Here is a 9,726-nt window from a genome sequence, read left to right on the forward strand (position 1 = left end):
ATATCAAGATATCGATAACTCACAGGTGTTCGATAATCCCTGATTGCATGAGTTGTGAAGTGATTAATAAATATCGCAGCTGAGTAAACTAAATAGTCGAACCCATCTAAATGCATGAATTGGTTCCTGAATACTCTTTGAATGTAATTCATTCCAAGAATTTATTAGTCATCAGAGAAAACATTCGTCCGCGTTTCATTTCGACTGATTGGGAGAATAAAGATAGATAGCAGACCAAATAACCGTTTTATCTAATTGGATCCTGATGGGACGATGGGACAGTTGAAAAAATTTCAACATCTCGCGATTATTGGCTTACGTCCCACAGTTGATAAGAAATCTCTTCGAATTCTCACCTGCGTGATAAGCTACCGGTGGCATCAGGTGGCTCGATAAACGCGATTTGATATGATGACGCGACGCCGGTCATTCGAGACAGTTGTTCATTCGATCTGGGAAAGGGAACATTATCAATGGATATCTAAATGTCGCGAAATTCTCGCGGATATATCCGACGAGCGAGTCGCGAATAAATCTCCACGAGGTGAGACAGAAACTGCAATTCGTATAAACGAAGTCGTGTGACATTTGAGTTTACAGTGACCATTAAAAAATTACACGGAACGGATTATGGTGAATTTATTCGTCGGGAACGAAGCCGTCGCATTAGTTTCGAACGAGATTACGACGAAGACAATCGACTACCTGCAGCTCTAAAATAAAGAATGTACAATCGAGCATTTAAAGCGTGGAGATATTTATTGTGCGGACGCGGAAACGCGAACGAAAGCGTGAGGTGAGAATTCGTTCGAGGAGGTACATTGTCGAAGAGTGTACAGTATTTATCACGCTAATCTTACCCGCGATATAATAGCAATTAACTAACGTCCTGAAGCTGCGCGTTCAATTCTCGCTGTCGCGCATCGCGGGACATCGCGATTGCTGCTATTGAGATACGGCGAGATCGAGCGATTTCGGAACGTCTAGGCGTAAATCCCTCGATAGCGTTCCCCGTATACGCCCGCAAAATGACGCGACCGGAAGCGTTCGGTCTTCTTCTCGCGCTGTGTTGCGTCTTGATCTCGGCGGATGAACAGTTTTGCGCGTGGTATGGTCAATGCGGAATATCGGACGATGTATTACCTCGGGTGCGGTCTTGCGTGGCAAGGAACATCACCGCCCGACCGATCAACGATGCGGCGTCCGAAGCTCTTCTGCGGAAGAGATGTCCGCACTTCTTCGAGAATGACGGTTTGTATATTAAAGTATTTTATTTTTTTCGAGATCGTTTCCGCTTGCGCGATTGTTAGCGGTTGGAGAGTGCCAAGTGCGGCATCTCCGCTTCGAGGACATAATTACGCGCGCTTATTATAATTCATGGAACGTGTTCGATTCCTGCAGAATCACCGATAACATGCTGCGACGCCGAACAGATCGTCACGATGGACGACAGCATGCAAATGGCGGAAAATATTCTTGGCAGGTGTCCGACTTGCATCCGAAACGTGTTTCGACAGATCTGCGACATGACTTGCAGTCCCGAGCAGGGTCGATTCGTGAAGGTGACCAAGAGTTCCGAAGCAAATGGTGTCGAGTACGTCGTCGAATCTGAGGTGATGATCCCCAAGAGTGCATTTTGACTCTCATAACACATTTCTCGATCTTCTATTGATAAATGTTAACAAATAATAAATTAATACGTGTAAAGCAGCAGATAACTCGAATAGCAAAATTAAAATCACATCGTTACGAAAAAATTTAAACGTTGCTGACCGTACTTTAGATTCATCTCACGGAAGAATTCATAAATAGGACGTACGATTCCTGCAAAAACGTCGTCAATCCTACTAGCGGAAATTTGGGCATGGATCTGGCCTGCGGTGCGCACGGAGCCAGCAGGTGTTCCCCGAAATTGTAAGCAGCATGACGCGCACACGCGATCGTCGAAACAATGAATAAAATGAAACAGAACCGCAATATATATGGCGTATAATTCTTAAAGGTGGTACGAGTACATGGGCGATGTCAAAGCGAACGCTTTTACGCCCTTCCAGATGACATACATTTACGATGCGGCTGACGAATGGGGTGCCGAGCCGTGGAATGCTGTAACAAAGAAATGCAGCGAGGCTTACGACGTAAGTGCGAGAATTATAAGCGCTTCCGATCTCTCGCGTATAAAAGGATCTACGAAGCTTATTTATACGTCTTGAATTTATCATGTTAAGTTTGACATTTTTAAAATTATTTTTGGGTTTGCCAGAACTCGTCCATAGCCTGCAGCTGCGTCGATTGCCCCATCGCGTGTCCCTTCATCGAATTAGAGATTGAGTCAAATAATACGTTTATGATCGGCGATGTTAATGGCTACGGTGTCATAGCGGCTATACTTGTCATTTTAATCCCAATTGTAGCGGGTTTCACGTATGCTTTGCTCAAGAATCGTAAAAAAGGTAAAGGAACAACGGGAAAATCAATCTTTAATTAATCCTATTTAAAAAAAAATTTTTTTGTTTAGTATTTCAAATTGTTCAAGCACTTTCTTCCTAAATATTTTTACATTTCTAGGTTCTACCAAACCGCCAGCAAAAAAGACAGACAGAAACTGTACTCAAAGCTACCAAAAAGTTTTCGAAGTGGCCTTCGCTGCATGGGGAACAGGTAATTACGTATCTTTTCTAAATATAATTTTATGTTATATGTGTGCGTGATATCTTAATGATAGAAAACTATTGGTAGCAATTTTTTCGATACAGGATACAATTTTTAATTAAATTAAATTATATATTCATATTTATCTAATAAATATATATTGTAATATATCTCTTCACCCCCTCCCCCAATTAGATATAACTTAAAATCACGTTCGCAACAGAGAATTACTATTTTTTGATATAGTATGAAATAGTATTAGATATTAAACAATTATTTTACTACCATACGATTATATAATAGGCGGAGAGACAAACTTTTAGCTGCGAATAATAAATGTTAATGATATTTAACAGCGTTCGCCAAGTATCCTATTATTACTTTGTTCACGACATCATACATCGTTCTTGGTCTGAGTTACGGAATCAACTACCTTTCGGTGACGGTGAACCCAATAGAGATATGGGCAGCGCCGAGTAGCAGATCGAGGCTAGAAAAGGATTACTTTGATAATAGATTCCAGCCGTTCTATCGGACCGAGCAAATCTTTATAAAATCCAAGGATCTTGATACGGTAAGATATTGCGGTAATTATACCTAATTGCTATATAATAGCAATTAATATACCTCTAACATTCTTGTATAAATATCCAAATGAAACTCGATATTAGGTTTTTATCGTACTATATTCTTAAATATTTAAAAATTTCTACTTTTTAATGTAAAAATAAATATTTTCGATACGCATCACGATAGATAAGGCATAATACTTCGATTGGAGTTATGTGGTTCGGACCAGTGTTTAACAAGGAGTTCTTGCTGGAAGTATATGATCTGCAGCAGCAGATTCTTCAAGTACGTTTGTACAATTAAAGATTTTAATACTCAGGGTGTGAAATATAATAAAAGGATCTGGCTAATATTTTTGACGTTTGTAGTTAGGCCAAGAAACTGGCGAAGGACTGGAAAAGATCTGCTATGCTCCCGTACAAAGCGAATTTACCGGACCGGTTACTCTTGATCTCTGCACTGTGCAAAGTATATGGGGATATTTCCAGAATAATCTTGCTACGTTCAATAAAACAGAGATAAAAGGAGGATATAACACTAATTACCTTGATCAGTTGTACATGTGTATGCAGTAAGTAATATAATAGTCAATTTACGCGTTTATTTGCCTAATAAATCATGCAATGGTAACAGTCTCAATAAAAATTTACGATAGTGATAGTTCTATGCATTTTTCCATTATTTATAGATCGAAATTTTAATAATAATTCAATTTAGTTAAAGTGAATAATTTCCCAATCGAAGAGAAATGTGAACGTGCTTAGTAAATTTTAAGTAACAAGTTATCGAATCTTTCTTCCAAAAGCATATTTTTTGTCTAATAAAAATAGTTTTAAAAATTTTATTTTGTTTTTAGTACTTAATAAACGGTTTTTCAGGAATTCTTTTCATCCAGACTGTCTGGCGCCGTACAAAGGACCCATAATTCCTACCATAGCAATCGGAGGTTTTCTGAAAGAAAGAGAGTTTAAATATGATTCCTCCGATTACATTAAAGCGACCGGACTAGTCTTAACATTTCTGGTGAAAAATTCGCTCAATGAATCGGACCTCGTGACGATCAATAAATGGGAACAGCGGTGTGTAAAAATCAAGAGAGAAAAAGAATGGAATCGCCGAAAAAAAATAATTGTTAATGCGTCATGAATTGATGTACCAAACCGCAGCGATTATTGTAAATTTTAGCTTTCTGGATTTTATGGAAAAATGGAACGAAAATGGTCGACCGGACTCCATGGACGTCGCATGGTCCACCGAAAAATCGATACAGGACGAACTAGACAGGACGTCGAAAGCGGAAATGATAACGGTGATTATTAGTTACCTCGTCATGTTCGTTTACGTCGCCTTTGCACTCGGCAAAATCAAGACTTCCGTTACCTGTTTTGTAAGTATTTATCATCATAAAAAATACCACGAAATTATAAAATATGTAAACATATGGTGCAAAACGCTTTCATTATAATTTCCAATTTTCCAATTTAGACCGAAAGCAAAATCGTATTGAGCGTCGGTGGAATCATCATAGTCATAGCATCGGTCGCTTGTTCTGTCGGTCTTTTCGGCTATGCTGGCGTGCCAACCACTCTGCTCACAATCGAGGTATTATAATTAATTTGACGACGTATAATTCCAGTTAAACGTTTGCTTTATTACATAAAATCTACATTTAAATTTCTCGCAAATACGCAAAACAAATTAAATTACGATAATAAAGTATATTAAAATAAATAAAGTAAATTATTTTTAAATAATGCTACAAAAATTTACGTAATCGAGAATGTACATGGATCTTTATCAATCAAATGTAATTTAAATATATTTAAGAGACGTTTACATAAAAACAACAATTTAATGGTAAATTGTTATTCAGGTAATTCCTTTCTTAGTGCTGGCTGTCGGAGTCGACAACATTTTCATCTTGGTGCAAAATCATCAGCGAAATAGTCGGAAAATCGACGAAACAATTCCAGAACACATCGGCAGGGTTCTGGCCGCAGTCGGACCCTCGATGCTGCTTACCAGTACATCCGAATGTTTCTGCTTTCTTATTGGTACGTACGTAAAAATATCATACAAATTATTTAAAAAAAAACAAGAGTAGCGTCTTTCTCTATGTTTGTAATTATAATATGTAAAAAATAAAAATTTCAGGAGCGTTTTCTGCAATGCCAGCGGTCAACACCTTTGCGATGTACGCCTCGTTATCGATTTTAATTAATTTTCTCCTTCAAATAACGGCCTTCGTCGCTTTATTGTCCCTCGATTCCCGGAGAGCTGAGGTAAATTATATAAATTTTTCATAAAAATTTTACCGTTTTATGGAAGAGAAATCGTGTCTTCAATAATTAATATAACAAATGCAAATTGATATTATAGTTATATTTATATTATTGCAATTATTTCAATTTTTGTAAAAATTGCAATTATCCTAACTAACAATTAATACTCCGACTTTACGAGATTCTCATGCGTCAATTTTTAAAACAAACGATCAATATTTTTTTAGAATAATCGCCTGGACGTTTGCTGCTGCGTTTCCATCAAGGATGATTCGAATGTCGACGAACGCGACGGTATCGTTCATACAATCTTCGAGCGTGCGTACACGCCGTTTCTGATGAAGACGCCGGTCAGAATTGTCGTCATAGTGATCTTCGTCGCCGCTGTCGCTACTCATGTCATAGTCTTTCCGCAGATCGAGATTGGATTAGACCAGAAGCTTTCAATGCCCGAAGACTCTTACGTTCTCAAATATTTTCAGGTAAAGATTAATAAAGAAAAAAATGAAAAAAAAACCGATGAAAATCATTCTACCTAATTGTTACAATTCAACTCGCAGTCAATCATTTATGCTTATAGAAATCAAAGCGAAAAATCTCTTATTAAAACTAAAGAGAAAGTATTTGTTTTATATTATTTTTAGAATATTATACGCGGAATATTACACGTTATATTGCATTACAGCTTTAGCGAATGTTATATTTTTAGTACATGGAGGACCTTTTGTCGATGGGCCCACCCGTGTATTTCGTTCTGACAGAAGGCCTGAATTACAGCAAGAAGGAGGTACAGAACATCATATGCGGCGGTCAGGGATGCAATACGGATTCCTTGTATACGCAGATATATTCGGCTGCCAATCAATCCTCCGTGTTTGTATCTCTCAATTTTTATAATCTCGGGAAAATGTGTGTTGCAAAGCATAAACAAAACTAAGGAAATATGACTAACATATATATAGCTCTTCTATTTCATGTTTTAACAGAATGTTAATTTGTGTTTTATTTTGTTAATTTTATATCAATTTGTCGTCTTGTTCCGGAGATATTTGGTAGCTACACCAAGCGAAAAGTTGCTTGAAAATGTCACGCAAAATGTGGCGACAAGAATTTTATCGGTTATAATAATTGCAGGTCCTACTTGTCTAAAGCAGCCTCATCATGGATAGATGATTATCTCGATTGGTCGACGATTAGTGGCTGCTGCAGATATTTCCAGGCCAACGAATCCTTTTGTCCGCATGATAGAGGTATGTGTCGGCATCATGTAAAACTATTATTGATATGTGCTTATATGTATACGTGTGTAATAATATCAATTTTCGGGAAACACATGCTCTTTAAGCTTAGCAAGTTTAACTTGACCTCAATGAAATAATTTACAGGCGGATTCTGTAAGCTATGTGACATTACCATTGACGAGAATATCTTTCGTCCGAATGAGATGAGTTTCAGGAAGTTTATTCCCTATTTCGTGAACGACGTTCCAGATGCAAAGTGCGCCAAAGCTGGCAGAGCTGCTTATTTCGACGTGAGTCAACGTTGACAATCTATTAAATGGAGAATTTTTAAAATGCCACAAAAACAATTTCTTTTAAATTTTCTAAACGTGGCAGCAAAAATTAAAATTAAAAATTGGACTTTTCTTTGACAATAAAATTTGAAACTTCTTGCTTGAACAGGCGTTAAATTATTACTATGATGAATTCGGTCTGACCAATGTGAACGATTCGTATTTCATGGGTTATCATACTCCATTAAAAAAATCATCTGATTGGTACGAGGCGCTGCATGCCGCCAGAGTAATATCGGAAAATATCACAAACATGATCAACGATGCTAAGGTGTCCGAACAAAAAGTCCATGTATTTCCATATAGGTAAGATATTTCCAAGATTATTTCCATATAATAAGATTTTATTGCGATATTTAAAAAAATTCCACATTTTCAAACCAAATGTCTAATCTTGAAAAATGGGTAGCCTCGTAAAATAAATTGCTACCATTTTTTTTTCATTATGGTACTTTTTTGCTGTTGTATTATTAATTATCGAATAAATTTTTCGTTGCGTGTTTCAGTGTATTCTACGTGTTTTATGAGCAGTATTTGACCATCTGGCAGGAAACCTTGTCGTCGATAAGTTTATCTATTGCCGTGATCTTCGTAGTGACGCTATTTCTCACAGGATTATCATTATTTTCTGCATTGATAGTCGTTCTTACTGTCTCGATGATAATAATCGATTTAGCAGGCTTAATGTACTGGTGGAACGTCAGTTTGAACGCAGTTTCTCTCGTAAATTTAGTCATGGTTCGTACTAAATTATTAATATTTATCCACTTCCTTTCTTAAATCATTCCATTTCTTCTCTCCAATAAAATAACATCAGTTTTAAGTATTAATTATAACATTTTATCATTATTTAATATTACATGTGTGTGTATAAAATCATTATATTATTGTATCAATATTTTAAAAAAATTCGTTATTAAATTATTATGTAATAAAGTAATGAAATTGTTATGTGCTCAAGTATGACATTTTGTAGGCGGCTGGTATCTCCGTGGAATTCTGTAGCCATATAGTGCACTCCTACATCACTTCTGAAGCGATGACGAGGGTCGGTAAAGCATCGGAAGCTCTTTCCGTCATGGGAAGTTCTGTAAGTCCAATTAAATGTCGCGAAGCACAAACGATATCTCTTAAAGTTTAAATATCCTGAAAAAACTTGATTTTCTCGAACAAGTAAAATATTAAATTCATGTATTTATATACTCATTCTCATATATATTCATTCTCTCGTGCTACTTTTCAGGTATTCTCCGGAATTACTTTGACCAAATTCGTAGGAATCATAGTGCTAGCGTTCGCGAAGACGCAGATTTTCCGAGTTTTTTATTTCAGGATGTACTTGGGTATTGTTCTGTTCGGAGCGGCACACGGTCTAATATTCTTACCAGTATTATTGAGCTTTATAGGTGAGTGACGCATAATCGTTGAGATTGCTAATTTTATGTAATAGAATGTGTAGTGCAATAATATAATTATTATTACAGGACCTGTATAAGAACATTGTATGAAACCGATAAGAAAGACCCCTTCCCCAGGACAAAAAAGTGCACAGCAATGGAAAAATTATCTTATTGTGTGCTTGTTTAGAGATTACCAGCATGATTAACGCGTAAATTATTTCATAACATGACTACGAAATTTTGATTTCTGTATCACTATTCATATATGTTTACTACATGCATTAGACTGAGTACACAACTGTGTATATTAATTAATGTCACGATCACCATGTATATAATCGTACATATGTATATTTAGCACGAGCCAAAGTGCAATCTTTTATTAAACGTGTTTTTATTATGTCGCGTGCATTAATATAAATGTTTTGCCTCTTACCTTCCCTTCTTTCTTCCCTGCTCGAACCGCAAAAAAATTATATTGATATGTGTGCTTATATTATTAGGTCAAGACCAAGTATTTAAATTTGTAACTTCAACAGTATTAATTATTTAAAATAATTGCGATATTAAACATTTAAAAGATATAACTTGTTCTTCATTTACCAACTAGGAGTCGATGGTGCTAGATGAAATAGACTATTTACTTTAAGATGTAACTTAGCATTTTATTTTTTATGAGTATCACAGGCAATATGTGACAATATGTGCAAAGTTATTTAATAAATTTTACAAAGAAAACATCTGATTGGATTTTATAAAGCTCGCAGGAAAATCATTCAAGATATATCAATCTTATATTTTAATTGCACAAGAATGCGTTTATTTGCATATATACCTGGATTACAATTTCTTACATTCTTGTACTTTGAGAGGAAATATGTAATGGTAAAAGTATTCGCGCAAATATAGACTCGAAGCATAAATTTAAAAAAAAAAAAAGGTAATTAATGCTACTTCGATACTACTGATACTATTCAATTTGCGACTAGCCTTTCCGTAGACTTCCAGCTCACAAGAACGCGCCTCCGCGAAGACGTAAAACTAAGTGGAGTGTGGATTCCTTTTGGATGTTATAATCGGAAAGAGTTCTGCCGTCTTCCAGCTGCTTGCCGGCAAAAATCAAACGCTGCTGATCCGGGGGAATTCCTTCTTTGTCTTGGATTTTAGCCTTCACGTTTTCTATTGTGTCGGAAGCTTCGACCTCGAGGGTGATGGTTTTACCCGTGAGAGTCTTCACGAAGATCTGCAT

General features: G+C 36.4%; 2 protein-coding genes across 2 annotated transcripts in view; one reads left to right on the plus strand and one right to left on the minus strand.

The window, feature by feature from the left end:
• Nucleotides 1-426: 426 nt before the first annotated feature.
• On the plus strand, nt 427-8,877 carry LOC112457831 (NPC intracellular cholesterol transporter 1 homolog 1b-like). Its single transcript, XM_025021111.1, has 23 exons — nt 427-1,251; nt 1,402-1,613; nt 1,784-1,914; nt 2,003-2,138; nt 2,264-2,453; nt 2,569-2,661; nt 3,009-3,226; nt 3,409-3,507; nt 3,591-3,793; nt 4,101-4,301; nt 4,408-4,609; nt 4,708-4,824; nt 5,096-5,276; nt 5,377-5,504; nt 5,732-5,986; nt 6,214-6,377; nt 6,639-6,754; nt 6,890-7,035; nt 7,187-7,383; nt 7,584-7,815; nt 8,054-8,167; nt 8,321-8,483; nt 8,562-8,877. The coding sequence occupies exons 1-23, from the start codon at nt 1,029-1,031 to the stop codon at nt 8,570-8,572; spliced, it is 3,732 nt and encodes a 1,243-aa protein (XP_024876879.1). The 5' UTR covers nt 427-1,028; the 3' UTR covers nt 8,573-8,877.
• Nucleotides 8,878-9,269: 392 nt separating this feature from the next.
• LOC112457832 (ubiquitin-like) overlaps nt 9,270-9,726 on the minus strand; it is a 1,791-nt gene continuing 1,334 nt past the window's right edge. Inside the window, exon 2 of the mRNA XM_025021113.1 lies at nt 9,270-9,726. This exon is cut by the window's right edge and continues 178 nt beyond it. Within this exon, the coding sequence (XP_024876881.1) occupies nt 9,487-9,726 (240 nt within the window). The 3' untranslated portion in view covers nt 9,270-9,486.

Source organism: Temnothorax curvispinosus, unplaced genomic scaffold (genome assembly GCF_003070985.1).
Source record: "Temnothorax curvispinosus isolate PA1 unplaced genomic scaffold, ASM307098v1 QBEX01008353.1, whole genome shotgun sequence".
Classification (NCBI taxonomy): domain Eukaryota; kingdom Metazoa; phylum Arthropoda; class Insecta; order Hymenoptera; family Formicidae; genus Temnothorax; species Temnothorax curvispinosus.

Excerpts from the sequence above, each read along its gene's own strand:
- LOC112457831 (XM_025021111.1), top strand. The coding sequence starts at position 1,029 with ATGACGCGACCGGAAGCGTTCGGTCTTCTTCTCGCGCTGTGTTGCGTC. Across the intron at positions 4,610-4,707 it reads AGACTTCCGTTACCTGTTTT|ACCGAAAGCAAAATCGTATT; the intron begins GTAAGTATTTAT and ends TTTCCAATTTAG. Across the intron at positions 6,755-6,889 it reads CTTTTGTCCGCATGATAGAG|GCGGATTCTGTAAGCTATGT; the intron begins GTATGTGTCGGC and ends AATAATTTACAG.